The following is a 24185-nucleotide window of genomic DNA, read 5'->3' on the forward strand; positions in this document are numbered from 1 at the left end:
TCGCTGTCTCCTCAAGCCTCAAAAGTCCTGCTCGCTAAAATACAGCTGCATTGCAGGCTAGTTAATTAAATAAAGACTTACTTTTAAAACAGAGAATCCGGAACTGTTTTTTTTTTACTTTTTCATGACATTGGGTCGGTCAGGCGATGGAATATTCTTTCTACATTAACTGTTTAGTGGGATGACGAAAGAAGCCTTTCATGCAATATATTATGGTTAACCCTAGCAAAAATAAAACAAGATTGTGTAATTTTCTAACAAAAATTACAACAAAACAGTCATGACATAGCCTTGTAACACTGCATATTTCACACGAGCAATAATAACAACTGAGCGAACAAAACTAATCTCGACTCAGTGTACCATTATCAAGACTCTAGCAATAGTAGCAGTAACTAGTAACGAAAGGCGCACATCGAATTCGGAACATTTTTATACTCACATAAAACTGTATACCATCGTGCTCTGGGCTGTACAAGATGTCAGGGTAAGAATAATTTCCAAGAAGAGAATAAAAATGAAATTTCTTTGTATATGACAACTTTGCTTCGTCACAAATATTGCCAGGCGTTTTCTGAATGATCGAAAAAACCCTGGAACGAGCTATTGTTTGCAACCGCTGCAATGTCATCCCGCCGTTGCAGGATACGGATTCTTCGGAGGATTGCTTGCTTCGATCGAGCTAACTACCACCGGATTGGGCATCAAGCATCGTATGTCTCTTGCACATCGATCCGATTCCCTGTACACGAAGGATAATGTAAAAATGTAAACAAATAGCGAAGCTTCCGTTAAGAATTAGAATATGGAGGGCATTGCGTGACGAGCCAAAAAGCTCGGAGCCGGGCTCCAGTAACTGAAACAACTCGGACTGAACTGAAAGCCTGGATCAAGCCGTCGCCGATCCCATCTCAGGTATGTAGTAGAGCTTTGGGTTGCATGTAACAGGAGATAGAAAAGGTAACATTTTTCCCGTCGGGCCGTCACGCAGAGGCATCTTGCGTGACAAGTGGTATAACCTTGTCCCCAGGCTTTTCTCTTGCGTTCAAATCTAAGATCTTTCTTACAAAACAAGCTGAAAAAGGACGCAAATATTCAGTATAAATTGAACAATTTCGTGATTGTCTGCGAATTCTCGTGCCATTTACACAACCAGATGACCACGATAAAGGTGATCTCCGCTGCGCGCTGCGCGCTAGCCTCCTACGCAGACGTTCTTTGGGCTCGTCACGCGTTTTAGTCCGGCGGCTTAGCTTCTGAATTGTGCGATTTTTGATACAAGCACCAAACTTTGCGGGATTACAAGCATTCGTATACTAATCAATTCTTGATATAGTGCCAACGCCAATTTCCTATTTTCAGCTAGTAAACAGCAATGAAATTTTCAGCCGAGAGGCCCCTCCCCCACGAGGTACTTCTTCTTGTACATTTATAAACCTTTTATTGTAGATTTTTATTCATAAATACAGATGTGAATGCTTTAAATTAGCCTTACAATTGTCATTTTTTACCATCTGTTTGATACCAATAATTTACTACGAAATTATTGCATGGGGGGAAAAGATTTTTCGTTCCCCGCCCTCTGCTCCCTGACGTCTTTCGTTTCGCGCTAGCGTCCAGGTCTCTCGCGATCGGTGAACCGTTCGCTAACAGAAGAAAAATAGGAAAATATAGGGCTGTGAACAGTCTAAATTACAGCATTTCAATTCTTACGTGCGACATGGTATCACTACCTGACATAATAGTATTTGTCTCTAAACCAGGACAAACAAATATTTCACGAAATTTCATTGATTTTAATAAATTACGGTTTCCATGGAAACCGGTGTTTTTCGGGCTTGGCACTATATCTGAAAAAAACTTTTGTTGGTGACCACTTTCATTGTGCCAAGTTTCATGCTTGTATCAAAAAGTGCACAATTCAACTAAAATTTCGAGCTTAGCCGCCGGACTATTTCTCCTCCACGGGAGCGAAACGCGTGAGGAGCAAGGCGCTCGTAGCTGGCTAGCCGCGCGCGAGGGAGAGTTTCGGCTAGTACTAAAAGCAGGAACGCCGGAATGCCGGAGCGCCGGAATACTAAAACCTGGAACGCATAAAAAAACCCCGGGACGTTCGACTACTAAAACCAGGAATGATATCAACTAAGCCACCGACGACCAGCTGCCAAAATCCTGATTTTTTTCTTGGATAGAAATTCTAACCCTATAATAAAAGCTAACCGCAAGCAACCCAAGCTGAAGTAGGCTAACCGGAGTGCTATTTAGGCTAACCGAAGTGCTATTCAGGCTAACGAAGTGCTATTCAGGCTAACCAGAGCGCTAGTTAGGCTAACCATTACCTGGTCATAAATATGTCATGAGGTGTCTCGCTATTGTCTCATTACATCAACTGAGTGCTGAATAGTTAGTCCCGTTTTGGAATTCCAACGAACCGGTTGTTTTTGTGCGTTTCGGGTTTAAGTAATCGAACGTCCCGGGTTTTTTTAATGCGTTCCCGGTTTCGGTATTCTGGCGTTCCGGGTTTTAGTACTCCGGCGTTCCGGCACTCCGGCGTTCCGGCGTTCCCCGTTGGCGTTCCACCGTTCCGGCTTTAAGTACTAGCCGAGAGTTTCTATTTCACTCGAACTTTTCTTTCAGAACCAGCTTGGCATTCCTCGGCCTCTCTGGGCTCCTCAAAGACAATGCGAATAGACTTTCGGAGACATAGACCGTTATTATGTAATAAGGTATAGTAGAACCACGATTTAACGAACATCTATGTAAAAAAAAGTCCTCAGGATAACGAACGATATTTTTTGCCCCAGGTAGTGTAAAATACATGGAAAAGAACCCAGATAAAACGAAACCTCTTTATAGCGAACATATTTTGATTGTCCCTTGACCCTTCGAATCGTTATAATGAGGTTCTACTGTAGCTTTTAAGGCCATATTTATACTCTAAGCGCCGGCTTGGTGACAGTGATAAGCTAGAAGACGAGGACAAAGTATATTGACAAACTTGTCAATGAAAAAAATAATTCTGAGTGGAATCCTTGTAAATCAACAAGTTGAACTGAGTATCTGGTGAAGACCTCGGCCGGGGGGGGGGGGGGGGGGGGGGTAGGGGCTATGAGGAGTAGGAAGGAAGGAAAATGAGTGGGCGAGTAGAAAATAGGATATCTGGTTGTTCAAAACAGGGTTAATAATATTCATTTTATAAGTTATCAGTGACAATTTTGGACGATATCAAAACGCGAAAAATGCCTTAAAACAAGAAAATCTAAGGCTTATTTAACCTTAAATGGCGGATAAGCGCCAGTCTGGTTCCGCACTACCAGGCTCTTAGAAAAATAACGCTAAAAATATAAAATGAGGGATGGCTGAAGTTTAGAACATGGAACGACTTGGAGCAGGACTGAAGAAGACTTTAGGGCTGCTGTAAGCGAAACAGACGAGTCGACGATACAATTAATTAAAATTCAATGTTTTATTTTCACAATTGTCTCTAAAATGACTAAACAACTTCATCGAAGTTTTTATTCATAGAAAATGTTTTTGATGTTCCTTATTGCGTTTATTCTTTACGTTAGCCTTCTGTGGAGTCAAGAGCCAGTAAAAACTCAAAGCGATCTCACTCATGCAAATTAAACGCAACTCCAGGTAACGTTCTCTCTAAACCTTTGATAACAAACTTGATATAAATATTTATTTTAGTTCTTAGGTAGTTTTAATCTTCAAGGTTAATTGACTTATATTGTAAAAGCCAATTTGCGCGAGACAATGCCATTTGCTATCGGTACATGAACACGTTTTGTAAGTTTGAACTTGGTCATGCTGGTAGCAAGATGATTTTAATGCTAACTGAAAAGACTTAGAAGTCCTTACATATAACATGAATCAAAACGATATAAGAACGTGCAGTGGACTTTGTCGTTTGAGTTTGTTGTATGAAACAAATGGATTGTTTCATTCAAATTGGCTTGAAAGAAACATTTTTGCATCCATTCAATGGGCAGTGATAATAGTAAACCTAGAAACAGATTTCGCTTCAATATCAGTCCGCTTTCTTAGAAAGAATACACTATACACCACCATTAAAATACGTACGTTTTGTTTGCTGTAGTGTACGTCAGCATGACAGAAACAGAAGTACCTATGTTGATTGGGTGGTTACCACTTCGCGTTTCGGAAAGAACGTGGACAATTTTAATCATACTTTTAATTTATTGTTTTAAGGTTAAAGCCTTGCTCAGTTGCAAGCGTAAGCTAATTTTAGCCACTTTCAAACGAAAACAGAATATATTTTATAACGGATGTTGCAAGTATCTACAAAAATTCATGCCTGCGTAGGCTTCACAACAACCCCTTTTCGTTTGGCTCCTTTACTGCTCTGGATGATGTTCGTTGTGCAAAATCCCATCAGGCCCTAAAGGAAATAGCAAAGAGATGTCTTATTAAATAACAGAGGAAAAACGTTCCTGAATAAACCAATACGAGGATTTTTTTTAAGCCGTGAGATAACTAACTATCATGATTCCACTCCTGTATCAGTATAGCAATTCAATTAAATCTTCATTGTAATTTTTAATCTACCATAAATAAAGAAATTTTAGCTTAATCGATCAATTGATTAATTAATCAGTTAATTTACTTAATATTTGTGCTTTACATTCAATTAATTTGTTTTACCGCTTTATTGTTACTATTTACCACCTCATATATTTTAGAGACAATCGTTTAACATGTCATCATACCTCGAGTACTATTTTCTTTCTCGGCCTAGCCACGATTGGCTGGGCCATTCGCTTGCTGCATCGAGTGGCGTTCCCTTTCAGGAACATTCGACCTTGACGTTTCCACGTTAACATGCACCGATGGTTTATCCTCTTCTGGTTCAGAAAACAAACTATCTGGGCTGGGTAGGGCTGGGGCCGGTGCAGTGCTAGGAACTGGCATTGGAATAACTGGTGGAAGCATGGGTGGTAGCTGGGGAGGAGCTTGTGGAAGCTCTGGCGCTTGCTCTTGCAATGCTGGAGGTTCTTCCATGGGTGGTACTGCCATAGGTGGCGCTAAAGGAAGTATTGGAAAGAATCTTGGAGCTAAAAGTAGTGGATTCGCCTGGGGGAGCGGAGCACCTGGTACAGGAAAATTTGGCACGAACGCCCGATTGATTGGGGGCAGAGGGAAAACAGCTGGTCCAGTGGGAGGCAGGCCAGGTAGTGGAAAATTGGTTGCGCCTTCTCGTTCAAGTGACTCTAATTGGGGTCCAGCTATACCACTAGGTGGACGAAACAAAGGTTCAGTGCCCACTCCAGGCGCCTGTGCAAATGGTGCAGCGGTCTCTGCTGGGCTGTCTTGAAGTATAGCTTGTGCACCTAAATCAGGAGGAAGCGTACCTTCTAAAGGGTTGGCAGTTCCTTTAAGTGGCAGAGCTCCGACACCAGTGGGACTATCGAGACGTATTCCGCCAAGCTTTGGTCTCCTTCTTCCACCAGCTCCACCTGCAACAAGGTTTGAAATCGGATCTGTGAAGACTTCAACGGGCTTGTTAAGGTTGTTAAGGTTGTTTCCTAAACCAAACAAGTTTTGTCCGCGTGGTTTCTTTAAGGGTCCTGCTGCGAACTTTGGACCACGTCTTCTTTCAATGACGCCACCTCCAAGAAGATCAAACTGTCGTTTAAATTTCTTTGTTTCCCGGCCTTTTCCAGAAGTCAACTGAGAACGTCGCGTTGGGTTTGGCACGTGTGATTTAGCCGTTTGTACATTTATGCTCACGTGGGGATGTTGAAATGTGCCAAGTGGGCTAACAGATGATTCTTGAGATTGTAATGGCGACAAAGAAGCCTGTGGATTGTTCTCGATCACTCCAGGTTGAGTCAGATATGGTTGTGGAGCCTCTTGTTCGTTTGTTTGCAACAAGGTAGCTTGCGGAAGATTCACTGGTGTTAGCTGTACACTGGAATCCTGCTCTAACGCTTGAACGGGCTGTACTGTAGCCTCTTGTTGTTGAGGTTCAGCGATACTTTGCAGCGTCTGAGTAGGCAATACTTGCTGTTGCTGCTGACCTCCTAGATAATTGTATAGCTGACGTTTCCACGAGCGCCTGTCTTTTCTATTGCCTTGAATTTGGTTTTGCGCTTTCACGGATTGTGGGACAGTTGACCTTCCATTTTGTTTAAGAGCGCCACCAGGTACTGTTGTTTGACCTAGTGTGCTAAGAAGAGGTACGGTGCCAAACAATTGCCGTTTTGATTTTCCTTCTGGTGTCTGTTCCTTGTGATGACCCAAGCTCTTTACACGATCGTTATTTGTGGAAATCAGAGACTTTGCTGTCTGAACACTTATGCTTACTTTTGGTCGTAATTTGTCCTCCACGGTATGAGCGACTGGTAGCATAACTGGTTGAAATGGTTGAATCTGCTGCTGCTGTTGAATAGGTTGTAGAAGTGCAACTGGCTGCATAACCTGCTGCTGCGGCTGCTGTTGCTGCTGCTGTTGAGGTACTTCTGACTCAGATTGTGGTAGCATCGCAACCTGTTGGACACCCTGTTCGTTGTCTTCCTGATTTTTCTCCGTCATAACTTGCGTATTTTCAATTGGACTACCTTGGATTGCATTTAATCCTCCATTAAATGGAACCGTAAACTGCCTTTTTACTGGATTTCGAATCTTTTCAACGGCTGCAACATGATGTTTCTTTTTAGCTACATCTACTTTAACAGATACTCTTGGTCTTTGGTCTTGAAGGAGATCTCCTGTGTTTGAGCCAGTTTCCTGTTCATCTACATCGGGTTCATAATCTTCAGGCTCTTGTTCACTTTGTTGAAGTTGTCTTTTCTCGACTTTCGCAGAGTCCATAATGGGTTTATCCTTTGATCTTCTGGATGCTTCAACATGAACAGAAACATGGGGACGTCGGTAATCACTCTCGCTTAAACCAGCCTGAGAAGGAACTGCATCTGAAGATAGAACTTCAGTTTGTTGCTGTTGAACTTCTGTGGGATTTGAAGGCAGAGCTGTAGATGGTGACTGATCCTGTTGAGGTTCCTCTTGCATGTTAATAGGAGATTGTGGGAGACCACCTTGTACTTGTTCATCGGATTGCAATGCTTCTTGATCGTTAATTGCTGAAACTGGTTCTTGAGGCTGTTCAAAAGGCTGTGCAAGAGGTGGCTGCAGACCAAAAACTTGACGTTTTTGAACTGCTTCATGTAAACCTTCTTCATCCGATCGCTTAGACGTCTCAACATTCACTGAAACCCGTGGAGTATGCGCTGTGCTAGGCAAATATCCAAGTGCCTGACCTTGACTGGCTACCGGGAAAGGTAGCCCCTCATGCGGTAGTTCTGATAGGCCATATATTTGTCTTCTATCTTTTTTGGGCGGTTCTTTCTTTGGCTCCTTTTGGCTCAAGAGTTTATTCTTCTTTTTGGCTACTTCAACGTGGACTGACACACGGGGCCGCTGATTTTTCAAAGGAATCTGAGAAAGTAGAGGTGCACCGACAACTGGATTTTGGATCATGTGGGGAAGCTGTTCCATTCCATAAACCTGTCTTTTTGATTTCGGTTCATCAAAGTTGCGAACCCTACTCTTTGCATTTTTCAACTGTAAAAGTCCGTGATGTTTCTTTCGTGGAAATTCGGACTTCCTCTTGTTCACCTCCACATTGACTGATACACGGGGTCTGGGATGGACATTTAATTGGGTAGCTTCGGGATACTGCTGAACGGCTAACGGCGATTGTGGTACTGCGTAGAATTGGCGTTTCTTTGCGTTTTCCTTTTGTTTACTTTGACTTTTGCTTTTTAGACCTGTCTGCTTCTTGCTACCTGTTTTGCTTTTAGCCGTTTTAGGAATTTTGTGCTTTCTCTGTCGCTGTAGCTCTTCTAATAACATCCCATTAGCCTTGATTTTATGATTTATAGGTAATGTATTAAACGCAGGCATCAAGATACCATTCTGCTTAAAAGTCTGTGGGAGAACTTGCATAGCTGGAAATCTTGTTAACAGCGAGATGCTCTGGCGCTTGTTATGATCGTTTTCAACTGCTGACTTTTTTGTAGTTTGTACGTTGATGGACACACGGGGGTGGCTTGGTACCGGAGCGGCGCCATTGTAAGCAATAGGAATTCCATAAGCGGGGGTTAAACCTTGTGGCGAAGCAACAAACTGCCTTTTATGCTGTGTGTTCTTACTCTTCTTGGACTTTTTCTTAGGAACGGTCGATTTTGCTGCGACATTAACATTTATTGACGTATGTTTAGGTTGCTCCTCTTCGGTTTGTATTGCTTGCTGGGGATTTGATTGTTCGGTTACTGGGATACTTGAAGCTCCTGGTAGTACACTAGGGAGCAGACCTTGAAAAGGAACCACCAATGGTGCTTGGAAAGGTGTTTGGAAATCCGACTGCACAGGTTGCTGTAGTGGTATTTGCATTGGTGCATTGCGTCCAGGGAGTGCTTGCTGTTGTGCTTGAAACGGTACCATCATAGGTTGACCTTGAGATGGAAATGATTGCTGAACTGAGTTTTGTTCTAGCTCTTGCCTCTGCCCGACCATTTCTTGATACGGTTGTTGCTGGGGAACCTCTTCTTGTCCTTGAAGTTGCTCGTTATTGTTTGATGTTGTTCCGTCCTCGCGTTGACCAGCTTCGCTTGTAGCAATAAACTGATTCTCTGGTGCATTTGCGAAATCAGAGTTGCCTTGGTTTGGAGTAATTTCCTGGCCATTCTCTCCTCCTTCCATAAGCTCGTCTCTTTTATCACCAGTTTTACTTTCTTCGCGATGTTTAGTATGACTTCCTTTTGGGGACCTTCTTTTCACTTTAACTGACGGAATTCCGTTCTTCTTTGCTGTCTCCACGTTTATGTTAATGTGTGGAGAGTTTCGATGAATCGGTAACCCTGGTACGCCGTAATTTACTGCTGTAGGCAAGGCATAGTGACTTGTTAGTGATGGATCCGGTAAGTAATTATATAATTGTCGTTTAGAAATATGAGAGTGGAAATGAACGTCTTGCTTGTTCTCTGTTTTTGTGGCTTTGGGAATATGTGATTTTGATGCTTGTACGTCCACGTGGACTCTAGGTTTATGATGGCTGTGATAAAGAGGATATCCAAGGTAGCTATTATAAAGGGCGCTTAAGTAAGAGGCCCACGGGTTAAACGCCGGTGGCTCATTGCTTTCCTCTCCTGGTAGTGTGTTATATACGTGGGGGATGTGTTGTGCAGGATGATGAAATAAGGGTAGTGCTTCTGGGTATGTGGTTTCTTCAGGTTCAGATTCGTCAGGATAGCTAAGGTGTGGCATAGGTGGAAATAAAAAGCGGGAAAGAGGTGCGTAAGGCGAGTACGGAAGAATGTTCTGCATTATTCTTGCCCCTTCTAATCCATGTAATCCTCCTAGTGGTATACCAGGGGAGATAGGTGGAACAACTGCTAAGAGCTGTCTCTTTGACTTTGGTTCTTTTGATCTTTTTTCAAGTACATGCTCCATATTTGGTATAGAAGACCTTGCCGACTGTACGTTTATGTTTACGTGCGGGCGATGCTGAAGTTGCGAAGCCATTTGTAGATAATGAAGTGGATCCGTTATGGGTTGGTAGGCTGGGTGGTACTGACTGAATAGGTTGTAAACAGATGACGGTTGGGCAGCGTGTATTACTCCCAAATCTCTAAGACTCGGTGGCTGAAACAGCACACGGGGCATTGGGGCAGGTCCTTGCTGCTGGTATATTGGGAGAATTTGTCTCTTTTCACGTTTCTTAAGCGGTATAGAGGATTTCGTAGTTTCAACGTGAACATGTATGTCTGGTGAGTCTTCTTTTGGAGTATTGGGCAAGTATTGCTGTAGTGCTAATGGAAAAGACGATCTTGCAATTCCAGCTCCCGCAAGTTCTTGAATGTTATGTAAACTAGACGCGAAATCAGGTAAATGTTCAATGCTTGTACCATCAGAGCGTGGCAACTCTTCAGAGTCCGCTATAGCTTGGTTTTGGAAAGCAGGTGCCCCAAGTCCATTGTAAACTGAGGGTAAAATATTGCGGTAAACATTTTCAGTGGATTCAGGTACAATTATTTGTCTCTTGTCAATATCATAACTTGATTCATCAGAACGCTTGGCAACGTCATTTTGACGATTTGAGGCCGTTCCTGGTATAGTAGATAGCTTTTCTCTCTGCTCAATTGATTTATGTAGATTGTGAATGTTGTTTATTGGTGAAACAGGTCCATAAAGTGAATGAGAACCCATGAGCTGTCTTTTGCCTAGTTTGTGGTGGCGAATGGTGGATCGCAATGTCTTTTTTTGTGTTTGATCAGTGATGGTGGTTTCAGTGTTTTCTTTGTTGGTTGTGGGCATTTTTGAGATTGTTGATTTCGCTATGTTAGCTCTCCCTTGTTTCTGAAAGGATCTACGTTTGCCAGAATGTGCTATGTGCGATCGATGAAAGTGATGGAAATCAAAATCGTCTCCATGCACAACATGGTTTGGAATTCCCACATAACTCGTGCTATGTGTCACTGTCGAGCCTTGCGGCATGAATCTGGCTTCAGGACGGACAACAAATGAGTCGTGAGAGTGTAAAATAGGCTGGTTAACTGTGGGAGGTGGCTGATGGAATACAACAGGAGGTTGATGGTACACAACAGCCGGTCGATGTACAACTACGGGTGGTTGATGATAGATTATCGGTGGACGATGGAGTACTATGGGTGCTCTGTGAACAACTATGTCTGGTCGATGATAAATTTCAGGTGGTGGGTGGTAAATGATGGGAGGGCGGCTAACAACTATGTCATTTTTTTTGGAAGCTTTTTCGTCTTTTTCTTTTTGAAGGTGTAAATTGTTTCCTTCAGCGCTTTCTATTTTGGTTTTCTTTTCAGTCGTTTTGTGTTGTTTTTCCGACTTGGATTTATGCTTAAGAACATGCGATTTTCCAAATGCATGACTGTATCCATAGTTCCACCCTCCATGAAAGAATTGTGGAGCTCCCATGTAGGTGCCAGTATGTTGGATGTGACTTGCATAAGGAACAAAGGCCTGGTGAGCCATGTAGCTTTCATGCGCGTGAAAAATTGGTTGGTTCACCATAGGGCCTGGCTGATGAAACACTACCGGTGGCTGCTTATAGATAATTGGTGGACGGTGAACCATAACGGAAGGTTGATGATACACTACAGAAGGCTGATGAATTACTATGTCAGGTCGATGCATAATAACATCTGGCTTATGATAAACTTCTGGTGGTGGATGATAAATAAGCGGAGGCCTTCTCATTATAACAAGATTCTTTTTACCTCCTCCGCCATTGTGATGCCTCTTTTTGTGAAGTCGGCTTTTCATACTTGTTTTGGGCTCTGCGGAACGTGCATTTCTCTCTCCTTTTCGTACAGGACGATGGGGTTGTGTACTATGTTTTTGCTTGTTATGATTTTCGTGGGTCTTGCTGGAGTCTTCAGATTTTTCAACATGCCTCTGAACAAGAGACTTGGCGAATGCTAAAGAGTATGGACCACGCATAACTCTCCGACTGGCAATAGGAGTGGATGGAAAGTAATTAGTCCCGTAAGATGGAGATGGAGACCACGGACCTTTGTAGCCATTCCACCCACTTCGCTGGGCTAAGGAGTTGTCCGAGAAGCCGTAACCATATCCCCATCCACCAGCGTAGTAATGCGGTGCGCCAACGTAGGTATGGGCATGGCTGATGTGAGAGGCGTACGGGACAAATTGGGGATGACTATGATACATATCATGGGCGGTGAACATTGGCTGGTGAACTGTAGGGGCAGGTTGGTGAAACACTACTGGAGGCGGATTATAGATAATTGGGGGACGATGGACAACCACTGACGGTTGATGATACACTATCGATGGTTGATGAATAACGAAATCAGGTCGGTGAACAATGATGCTTGGTCTATCGTATATTTCTGCAGGTGGATGGTAAATTAAATTTGGACGTTGTATAATAACCATGTTCTTTTTATGACCTTTTTTGTGATGTTTTTTATCCTCCTTTTGTGGATGTAATGAGACGGCTTTTTTGTCAGCTTTTTCGCTTATGCCTTTGTTATGTTCTCTTTTCTTTACCCCACTGAAGATATGTTTTAACATTTTTGTCTTTTGGTACGTTTTAGGCTCTGTTGTCTCTCTTTTAGTTTTGTTGCTTGAGACACTCTCATTTTCTTTTTTAATAGTTTCTAACTTTCCTTTCTTCGATCCTTTTTCTACTTTGGATTTACCAAAGGAATGTCCCATAAAATGTCCAAAACCATGTGTTGGGCCCCAGTGGCCTGGGTAAAAGTGCGGTGCCCCTACATAAGAACCAGCGTGTGTTACATGAGACAAGTAGGGCACAAAGTGAGGGTGAGCAAAGTACGTCTCGTGCGAGTGAAAAATTGGCTGGTGCACCATTGGAGAAGGCTGATGGAAAACAACGGGTGGTTGACGATAAATTACCGGTGGTCTGTGTACAACGACAGATGGTTGATGGAACACTACCGAGGGTCTGTGAATAACAAGGTCTGGTCTGTGCACAATGATGTCTGGTTTATCGTATATTTCTGGCGGCGGGTGATAAATAAGTGGTGGACGATGCATCACTACTAAATTCTTCTTATGTCCTTTGGTTGCATCTTTCTTTCTTTCAGAAGTGTCATTATTTTTAATGCCTTTTGTACTTTGTAGCCTTCTTTTATTTCCTTCACTGTCCTTCTCTTTTTCAGTATTACTTTTTCTTTGATGTTTTGACGCCTTTTCAACTTTTGATTTTCCGAAAGCATGATGAAATCCACCATAGCCGTGGTCTCCCCATCCCCAGCCACCAGGATAAAAGTGTGGTGCACCAACATAGCTCTCTGTGTGGTGTACGTGTGAAGTGAACGGTACAAAATGCGGATGTGCCAGGTACGTGTCGTGGGAATGAAGGATCGGCTGATGGACCATGGGCGAAGGTTGATGGAAGACAACTGGAGGTTGGCGATAAATAACAGGAGGTCTATGAACCACTACTGAAGGCTGATGGAAAACTATTGAAGGTCTGTGGATGACTATATCCGGTCTATGCAAAATAACATCCGGTTTGTGATAAACTTCTGGCGGCGGATGATAGATAAGAGGAGGTCGATGCATGATAACAAGGTTCTTTTTGTTTCCCTTTTTGGTTGTCTTTGTTTCGTTTTTCAATCGCATTGCGTCTTCCACGTCCTTTTCTTCTTTCTCTAAAGTTCTCCTGTTAGCTTTCAGCTCTTTCTTGCCTTTTTGTAGGTAGCTTTTTTGCTTCTTGTGTAATTTTTCTACTTCCGATTTACTAAAGGCATGACCAAAATCATACCCGTGTCCTCCCCATCCCCAGCCGTTGTCGTAGAAGTTAGGTGCACCCATATAATGTCCACCACTATAGACATTTGATGAGTAGGGTGTAAAGGATGGGTGAGCGAGATAAGTATCATGTGCGTGCAGAACTGGCTGTCTGACCATAGGCGACGGCTGATGGAATACAACTGGTGGTTGCTGATAAATCACCGGTGGTCTGTGAACCACCACGGATGGTTGGTGATAAACAACTGAAGGTCTGTGAATAACAATGTCAGGTCGATGCATAATAACATCAGGCTTGTGATACACCTCTGCTGGTGGGTGGTAGATTAGAGGTGGACGGTGAATAACGACTTGGTTCTTCTTTTTGCTCTTTTCAGCTGACTTGGGTTTTGCTTCCTTGTCATTTTTTCCTTGGTCGTCTTTTGCTGCTCGTCTAACTTTATCTTTGTGTTCTGACTTTGAGATCCCATGTTTTGAGGAATTAGAATTCTTTTTAGGTACTTTTGATTTACCGTAAGCTGGTCCAAAAGGGTGAGGCTGGCTCCAGCCATAGTTCCAACCGCCTGGGTAATAGTGTGGACTACCAACATAGGTAGATGTGTGTTGAATATGGGATGAGTATGGTACCGGCACAGGATGAGCGACGTAGGTATCGTGGGCATGCATTATAGGCTGATGAACCAATGGCGGAGGTTGATGAAAGACTACCGGAGGCTGCTGATATATAATAGGAGGTCTGTGGACAACGACGGAAGGTTGATGATAAACAATGGAAGGACGATGTATTACAACGTCTGGTCGATGAACAATAACGTCTGGTCTGTCATATATCTCGGGTGGTGGATGGTAAATCATCGGTGGTCTAGCTATGATAACTTTGTTCTTTTTATGTCCTCTAGATGTCTCTGAAGACCTTTCATTTGTTTTACTCTTACTTGCTGTATCACGTGTCGACCTTGAATGCGTTTTGGTGTCACTACGAGTTTCCTTTCTACTCTGATTTTCGTCCTTCTGACTTACAGTTTTGCTCTTAACCCCTTCGACGTCCGATTTTCCAAAAGCATGGCCCACATAACCACCAAACTGCGGCTGGTGGAAAAAGTGCGGAGCTCCAACGTATGTTGCTGCATGATGAACCTGTGAGGTGTAGGGCACTGGAACAGGATGGGCAAGATAAGTGTCATGCGCATGCATAACGGGCTGGTGTACCATTGGAGCAGGCTGGTGAAATACAACCGGTGGCTGGTGATAGATAATTGGAGGCCTGTGAACAACAACTGAAGGCTGATGATACACTACTGATGGTCTGTGCACGACGATGTCTGGGCGGTGTACTATAATATCTGGTCGATCATAGATCTCCGGTGGTGGATGGTATATCATAGGTGGTCTGTGAACAAGGACAAGATTCTTTCTCTCTCCTTTTTTGGTACTTGAGTTCTCGCTTGAGACATTTGTCGCGTTCTTCTTATCTTTATGTTCTTCACCGCTGTGTTTATCTTTGCTTGACACCTCAGGACTCTCCTTTCCTATTGTTGACCTCCCCATGGCATAATGCATTGGATGAAAAAAGTGGCCGTGAGCTACATGATACACAGGTGTTGGGTGATGAAGAACTATGGGAGGTCTGTGTATAATCATGGGAGGTCTGTGAACTACAACAGGAGCTCGATGTATAAGGATGGGTGGACGATGTACGACCATTGGTGGTGGATGCATAACCACAGCTGGCTTGTCAAATATGTCTGGTGGCGGATGGTACACTATTGGTGGCTGATGAACTACAAGGCCGACGTTCTGCTTCTTTGATCCCTTGTTGTCTGTTTTTGCTTCAGGTGTACTAAAGGTTTCTCGTTTTTCGTCGACCTTAGCTTTCTGGTCTTCTCCCTTTCCCTCCAAGTCAGTTACGCCTTTCCTAGTGTCAGTTCTCTCTATATGAGACTTTCCATATGCTTGTCCCGGGATAACGGGACCAAAATAATTCCCAACAGGGTGCACATATGACGACGTAGGCACCATTATGTGCTGAAGGTGAGGGGTTATCATCTCGTGGGAGTGAATAATCGGTGTGTGTACTATTGGCGGAGGGTTGTGGAAAACAACGGGAGGTTGGTGATAAATTATCGAAGGATGGTGAACTATTGTCGGTGGTTGTTGAAACATTATCGCTGGCCTATGGTAAACCAATGGAGGTAAGTGCATCAATATATCTGGCCGACGATAAACTTGAGGCGGTGGATGATAAATAAGTGGAGGGCGATGTATAATCACTACGTGCTTACGATGTCCTCGGTGAGCAAAGGAGCTGATTGGTCGAAGATGATAAAAACGTTTACTTCCACGATGGTGATGACCGTGCCGATGATGGTGATGATGGTGGTGATGGTGATGGAAGTGGCGTTTGTTCAATTTTGCTGACCTTCTTGTACGCGCCTTGTGGTCCTTCTTCAACGTTGAGTCGTTGTTATGTATCTCTTCATCTTTCTTTTTAGACTTCTTGTTTTTACCATTTTCTACCTCTGACCTTCCAACGGCAGGTCCATACGAGGAGTAACCATATGCAGGCGATGGTGTGTATCCTTGGTAAGGTGTGTTTCCTTGGTAAGGTGTGTATCCTTGATAATTAGAGTGACCATAATTCGCTGCTGTATAATCGTATTGTGGTGTCTGCGCGGTGGGTACATGTGCTGATAGGCCCCATCCGTAATCATTATGCCCAGGGTAGAAATGGGGTGCTCCTACGTACGTTGCAGAGTGCGCTATATGACTCACATGCGGATGAAACACAGGATGTGCGACGTAGGTGTCATGGGCATGGTAAACTGGTTGCGAAACCATTGGCGATGGTTGATGAAATACGACTGGGGGTTGTTGATAAACCACCGGTGCTCTGTGAACTACCACAGATGGTTGGTGATAAACAATTGATGGCCGATGTATCACAATATCTGGTCTGTGTACTATGACATCTGGCCTGTCATAAATTTCAGGTGGCGGATGATAAATCATAGGAGGTCGTGCAACGATAACTTTATTCTTTTTCTCACCTTTGGTATGCTTGCTTTTCTGCTTTCTTGGTTTGGCACTCTTTCTCACGCCACTTTCGGGTTGACCATCCTTTAACTCGCTGAGGCGCTTTTGGTTAATTTTATGCTTCTCACTGTTGACGTTGACATGCTTCTCACTCGGCGGTTTCACAACTTCAGTTCGTCTTGCCCAGTTAGGTTGGTTTAATGCAGGAAATACGTGTCCTGTTTGACCATGAGGGATGGAGCCAGGGAAATTAGATACTCCACCGTGTGGTAAACCCACGTAATGGCCAGCGTCGTTTACAACAGAACCCATATGGGAGGCAAAAGCCATTGGATGAACAACAAAATTATCATGTGAGAACAGCAATGGTTGATTGACTGCTGGAGCAGGCTGGTGAAATACAATTGGTGGTTGGTGATAAACAACAGCTGGTCTATGAACAACAACAGGAGGTTGATGGTAGACAATAGGTGGCCTGTGAATAAGAATAGGAGCTCTGTGTACAACAATGTCTGGTCTGTGGTATACCTCTGGTGGTGGGTGGTAAATAATGGGAGGCCTGTTGACGACTACATCTTTCTTCTTTTTATGGGCATCTTTCCTCTTTCTTTTATGATTAGCTTCCGCGGCGCCTTTCTTGGACATCTTGTCTGCAACAGAGCGTTTTGGCTTGTTAGACATTTTGCCTTTGGCATCCTTGACAGTAGAGTCAGAGTGTGACGTTTTCTTATTGTCGTGCTCAGTAGTGTTATCTTCATGTCGTGCTACGGTAGATTTCCCAAAGCCACAACCAGGACAGTGCATGTGAATCATGTGCATAGGATAGTGGTGAATCAGATGGGAATGGTGAACTATCATTTGAGGTCCTTTGTGTATAATAATTGGCGGTCGATGGAAGATAATCGGGTGATGGTGAATAATATATGGGCGACGATGAATGATTATAGCTGGACGATGAAATACTAACGGTGGTCGATGAACTATAATAGGTGGTCTGTGTATAAGAACTGGTTGACGATGAATTATTATTGGGGGACGATGAACTAAGATTGGTGGTCTGTGGAAGATGATGGGATGGCGATGGACTATTATGTCTGGTCTGTGAACAACTATGGAAGGTCGGTGAATCATATGGCTTGGTGGATGATACAATATTGGTGGTCTGCGAATTATAAGTAGTGTCTTTTTGGTGCTATTGGTGTTTTTGTCTGCGTTTTCGTCAGGTGTAGATGTGGTATCAGTTTCTTCACTACTACGTTTAAACATTTCATATGGTTTCTCACCTTCAAACGATGTCCACGGATCTGCTAACGCTCGCTGTATCCTCGCACCAGCCCCCAAGGGAGTTGCAACAGCATCGGTCTGTAATTTTATGTAAGAGTCGTCAATGGATCGTTGAATTCTAGTTGCAGCACCAACGGCCTCCTCTGGGATATCATGGAACCCTTGAGGATTCAAGTGAAATTCATTAGAATATGTGCTAGCCACTTGATCTTCTAACAGTGGAAGTAAATTTGTAAGGCTTCTTTGGATTCTTTTACCCGCTCCAACAGGCTTCTTGTCCCATTGCTTATCCACCAAGAAATCGGCCAATGCTCGCGCAATTCTTCCTCCCGCTCCAAGCTTGGCATCGCTAGCTCTGCGTTGCTTTACATCATCTGCACCTGGTGTTTCCGGATCTTTTGCTTGGTCGTTGGGTTTTTGGAATTCTGTTGCTGTCTTTGTTTCTTCATTTCCAGTTTGGTTTTTGCCTTCAACGCCGTTTATTTTGTTTCTGCGGGTGCCTCTTATAGGAACGTGGGATTTCCCGAACGCTCCAGTACCAATACCATGCATAAATATTTCTTCATGAGGAACACCCTTGTATGTGGCCACGTGGCGTACATGTGATGCATAGGGAATGACAACAGGCTTTGTCACCCAAGTATCGTGCGAATGCAAAACTGGCTGGTGTACCATCGGTGGTGGCTGGTGGAAAACGATCGGCGGCTGATGGTAAACAATGGCTGGTCGGTGCACCACCACTGGTGGTTGATGATAGATAATGGGAGCACGGTAGAGCACTATGGGAGCACGGTGTACCACGATGTCTGGGCGATGGTAAATTTCTGGTGGTGGATGGTAGATGATTGGTGGCCTGTGTATAACTACAGAGTTCTTTTTGTGCGCTTTTTCAGTAACCTCCTTTGCCTTATGGTAAGTAATGTCATGGCTCTTGTGTAGCTTTATCGCAGTTTCTGTTTTGTCTCTGCTTCTTGTGAGGGCAATATGCTTTTTCTTAGCATGGCGAGCCCTTTTATCGCTTTTATCTGTCCTCAACTTTTTGTCCTTTTTCGCGCTTTTTACAGTGGCCCTTGCGTCTCCTTTTTCTTCTTCAATATTTTCTTTTTGAGGCACCTTGGATTTTCCATAAGCCATGTAGTGAATTCCGCCATGTCCATGGAAGTATGCGTGTGGAATATGATAGAAGTGCCCCGCATGATGCATTCTGGATCCGTATAATCTTACTACTGGTCTGTGCACGTATGTGTCATGTGACCTGAATACTGGTTGGTGTACGACAGGCGGTGGCTGGTGAAAAATAATCGGTGGTTGGTGGTACACAACTGCAGGCCGATGCACAATCACTGGCGGTTGGTGGTAGATTATTGGTGCGCGATGGATAACAATTGGCGCACGATGGACCACTATCTCTGGCCGGTGGTAGATTTCAGGTGGCGGGTGGTAGATAACCGGGGGACGTCGCAAAATAACAGCATTTTTCTTTCCTCCTTTTTGACTCCCGGCCTTTTTGGTTTTTAGCTTCGACGCAATGTTCTGCTTTGTATCTTGCTTGGCAGAATCTCCCTCTGATTTTTTAGAGTTGCTCTCACCAGTTATCTTATTTCTTTCGGATGCTTTTTCCACGTTTGATTTGGTATGTTTTAAGATTTGTGACTTGTAAAACGAGTGCCCATGCCCTCCAAAGTGATGGACAGTATAGGCATCTGGAACACCAACGTAGGTGTGATGATGCATTACTCGAGAGGAATAAGGTGTTACCACAGGGTGAGAAATCCAGGTGTCGTGAGACTTCAAAACTGGCTGATGAACCATGGGTGGCGGTTGATGAAATATTAACGGCGGTTGGTGATACACTATAGCAGGACGGTGAACAACAACGGGCGGTTGGTGATAAAATATGGGCGCACGATGAATCATAATTGGAGGTCGATGAACAACAATAATAGGTCGATGATAAATTTCAGGTGGTGGATGATATATTATTGGCGGCCGGCTGACAACAACAGTGTTCTTCTTTCCAGCTTTTTCACTGGACTCGTTCTTTGCTTTGTTGCCATGGTTTGTTGTAGTTGCGTTCTCTGTTGAGGGTGCGTTTTCTATCTTCGATCTTTTACCTATTGGAGGTCCTCTTCCAAATAGTGGGCTTCCATAATTAGTGATAACATTTGGAACCCCCACATAATGTCCGAAGTCCCTTACTACAGAGCCATGATGCGAAGCATAGAAGGATGGGTGGACAGTGAACGAATCGTGAGAATACAACAACGGCTGACTGACAGCAGGTGGTGGTTGATGGAAAACAATTGGTGGTTGATGATACACCACGGCCGGTCGATGAACAATTACTGGTGGTTGATGATAGATGATAGGTGGCCTGTGGATCACAAGAGGAGGGCGGTGAACAACTATGTCTGGTCGGTGGTAAATCTCTGGCGGAGGGTGATAGATTATAGGAGGACGGTTGACTACGACGTCTTTCTTTTTCTTCTTTTGAGTTCCATCCTTCGATTCCTCCGCCCTCTCTTTTTCAGTCTCCCGTTTGACTTTAGAACTCCAGCTCTTATGTTCTGTGTCTCTCTTATCAACTACACCGGCATTCAAATCTCTGAAGGTTAGCTTTTCTTTCGTTCCGTCGGTTGACGTAATGAAGTCCCATTCATCGTCGATTTCTCTTTTTGTCAATCTGTTACGTTTCCACAAAGAAGTAACATAAGCCATATAATCGCCAAAACTGTCACGTTTTGTTTTCTTTTTATGGTCGGCTGGGTGTGTAATGTTCTTAGCCTGGGAAGAATTGCTGTGTGGTACTCGTTCCTTCCTGTAAGAGCAATGTGATCCATGGCATCCCTCCCCATAATCGCCGGAGTAGACGTGAGATGGAATTCCATAGTACGTCTTCGCATGAGAAACCATGGATGCTGTGTGATACACCATTGGCTTTGTCACCCAGGTGTCGTGGGAGTGCAAGATAGGCTGATGGACTACTGGAGGAGGTTGGTGGAATACTATTGGTGGCTGATGGTAGATTATTGCTGGTCGGTGAACAACAACAGGAGGCTGATGGTAAATTATTGGCGGTCGATGTAGCATAATGGGTGCACGATGAACGACGATATCAGGACGGTGGTAAATTTCTGGTGGCGGGTGATAGATGATTGGCGGACGATGCATTACAATTGCATTTTTCCGGTTTCCTTTTTCGTCTTTTGCACGCTGTGCGTGTGGATGAGATACGCCGTGTTTTCTTTTCTTGTTTTCATCCGTTTTCTTTGTGTTCAATTTCTCAGAAGATTTTGCATTTCTGCGATATTGATGCCGTTCGTGAGCTTTTGACGTAAACACATTTAGTCGGTGATACCGCTTCAGAGTTTTCTCCCAGCTTTTAAGATTTACTTTTCCTTTGTTTTTCCTTTCTGCATTATGATCTTTCTCGAAATTCACATTTGAGGCATTCTTTTTAGAGTCCAGTTTTTCGGCGTGTGAATGTTCTTTGGTTGTGCTTTTATTCTTCGTATTTGAAAGAATTGCAGTTTTCTTGAAAGCCATCCTAGGAGCCTCGGACGGTGGATTTACGTTTCTGGCGCCTAGGGCTCTGGTTGCTCCAGGGAGTACCCCACCATTTCCCATTCCTTCCATACCACCATTAATTTCTCCTGGCAAGCCTTCCATGTTTCCCATTTGTCCTAAAGAATTAAGTCCCATTGTACCAATGTTATTCATGCCGTTTATGCCTCCTATTCCATTAAGTCCATTAAAATTATTCATTTGATTTGCTTCATTAAAGTTGTTGAGTCCGGGCATTTCGTTCATTGCAAAGTTGGCTGCATTCATTCCTCCAAGTACGCCAGGTGGTGGATTTCCAACAACGTTTATGGGTGAGGGCATGGGGGTTATTATGTTCTGCCTTTGAGTAAATGGTATTCCGCCCCCAATAGGTAGTTGCGGCATTGTTCCCTCTTCCGGTGTCATGCCCATCTGTGGCGATTCCATACCGTTCATTATAGGAATGTTATTGTAAAACTGCCGCCTATAGGGCCCATTCATGTGCCTAAAACGCCTTTTGTGGCGTCTCCGTCCATGATATTTTGGGTAATTGTCTGGCTCTTCCATCCGTGATCGTTCATATAAATCAGAATCATGAAAATGGTGCCGATGATGGTGAGGGTACCAGTAGTGCATGTGGCGGCGATAAAAGGGTGCTTCGTCGTAAAAGCTATCAAAACCACGTCTTTCTGGAAAAGATTGATATGGATGGAAAAAATGGCGGCGATGAAAATGACCGTACGATCTTCGCATTCCGGGATACCAGTGGTGATGTGGATGATACGGTGGATAATGATAATGGTGGTACAAAGATCGTTCTTGTGCAGCCGCCGACGGAGAGTGAGAACCCGGGCGTGAAACCACCTGCAAAGAAGCAGGTTTGGCTTTAACTTTCACTCCGGCAGAATTTGCGTTTATTTCCAAATCGGCAGACTTATCATCCACTTGAAAATGTCCCACCTCAGGTCCATTGGACGGTTTCGGTTCAGTGTCTCTTTCGGTGTACGAGTCAAGATCTGATGCTCCACGAGTGGTCACAATTTCTGATCCACTGTTTCCCAAAGCGTCCCGAACCGGTCCTACAGGTACATTTTGCATTTGAGGCACGGTGTGTATTGCTGCGCTTTCTTCAGGCGATGAAAGAGTTTTAGCTGATGAACTTACTGCATTGTTTTGTGCAGGAGCTGCAGTGTTTTGATCGCTTGAGGTAGTTGTTGTGACTGGTGTTTCAACTTTCGCTGTTGTGATTTTAGTTTCATCGTTGTTTACCTGTTTGTTGACATTGTTTGTTATTGTCGTTTGAGCTCCCTGTGGATTTGCTTTAGCATCGGCGATAGGCGAATTAGACTGGCTATTTTCCAGTGGTGAAGAACCAGGAAACCTCACTGCGTTCTTGTCACTGGGAACATTTCCGAGCTTTTTGTTCCCATTATTACTTTCCTGAACACTTCGAACTTGTGCGTTTTCATCAACTGGTCTGCTTGATTCTTCTGCCTTGCTTTCTCCAACACTTGCGCTAACAGTACTTTGATCTTTATTTAAAGTTTCACTACTTGAATCAGCTTTATCATTTTCTTGATTGTCTTCCGTTTTCAGATGATCACTTTCTCCCTGTTGAGTTTGAACACCGTTCACATTTTTATTGATTTTAGTGTTGTCCGTTGATTCCTGTTGATGTTGAGTAGTGGAGCTGTCGGTAGCTGAATCAGCATCAGCTTTCTTTTCTTCCTCAACTGGAACGCCAACCGGTTCGCTTTCAGGCTGGTCAACCTTAGACCGCACATTTTCTTCACTGTTCAAGTGCGGAATTCTCCCTTTATCCAAACCAGAATCTGAAGTCAGTGGCTCTATGGGCGTTTCAATGCCTTGCCTTTTTTTAGGTTTCACACTTAACGTTTTCCCTTCATTGCCGTCCAGCGATTCGTCCTCGACTTCTGTTGGACTTCGCTTGTCTCTCTCTATATAGTGGCCATTTTTATAGTTTACAAGTTCTGGCCAATCTCTTTCATTAAAGCCTCCTAGGTTACCAGCTGTATATGTACTTAGAATATCCTGTTTGCGATACGGCTTGGCTTGTGTTGGCGATCGGTCAAAAAGAAGAAGAAACGATAGACAAAGTACTAAAGTCGCCAGAATATTTGGCGGCGACCAGCCAAACATTATGTGGCTTTTTAGTACATTAAAACTTTCCCAAGAAAATGAGCGCGATCTCTCCAACCATTGTTTTGTTATTACATCACAAGTCGTTCGGTCGCCGGTTCGTGAACAGTAAAAAGATGATATAAGGGGCGCGGAATTTGGATTAAGTCGTCTTATCTCATGGAACCAGAACGAGCACCTGCTTGCTCCCAATCAAAAGTACACAGGGTGACAGGTTTTTTTCGTTACGGCAATCAAAATTTCACTCTGTGAGTGGTAAATTCACTGTTTAAGGTGCACAAAATACTGGTGACTTCTTAAGTTCAATGAACAATTGAAGTGTCACAATTTTACAGCGAAAAAACACATTCACAATAACCTTGTTTTTTTTTGTTTATCAAAAATTATTTCGCAGAAAAGTGCGATAGTTCCGGTGGAAATGTGTAATCCATAAACCACGGTATCAGCTGAATTGCTAACCAATGAAAATAAAATAACAATAATAATAATCATTTGGCTAAAGAAAATAGCCTTGGCTACAGGAACAGAACTAGTTTACTTTTAGTTAAGTTGTTTTTCTGGCATAACGTGGTCACAATACATTGTTTCGTCTATCTCGAAATCAGTTGAATAAAATTTTCGCCAGCCAAAACAATTATATTTGAGGTCACGCGTAGAGCACGACAAAATAAATCTTTTCTATTTCTTTCCCCTCAAATGAAACGCTTCGATAACCAACGGAAAATGCCTCCTTGTTTTTGTTTAAACATCTTGAAATGCAATTCGGCGCGAAAGGATGCGAGGACTGTGTTACAGTTTGCTATAGCTTTCTCCTCAAACGAAACGTTTCGATGACAAATGGGAAATGTCTCCTTGCTCTT

The 24185-nt window shown here is 43.5% G+C and overlaps 1 protein-coding gene across 1 annotated transcript; it reads right to left on the reverse strand.

The window, feature by feature from the left end:
- Window positions 1–3447: 3447 nt before the first annotated feature.
- On the reverse strand, window positions 3448–23374 carry LOC144643886 (uncharacterized). Its single transcript, XM_078503273.1, has 4 exons — window positions 17622–23374; window positions 15939–16988; window positions 4734–15884; window positions 3448–4405 (listed from the first exon to the last, which is right to left on the reverse strand). Exons 1-3 carry the CDS (start codon window positions 23323–23325, stop codon window positions 4759–4761), a joined length of 17880 nt encoding a protein of 5959 aa, XP_078359399.1. The 5' UTR covers window positions 23326–23374; the 3' UTR covers window positions 3448–4405; window positions 4734–4758.
- Between the last annotated feature and the right edge of the window lie 811 nt (window positions 23375–24185).

Source organism: Oculina patagonica, chromosome 2 (assembly GCF_052425735.1).
Source record: "Oculina patagonica isolate OP01 chromosome 2, crgOcupat, whole genome shotgun sequence".
Classification (NCBI taxonomy): Eukaryota; Metazoa; Cnidaria; class Anthozoa; order Scleractinia; family Oculinidae; genus Oculina; species Oculina patagonica.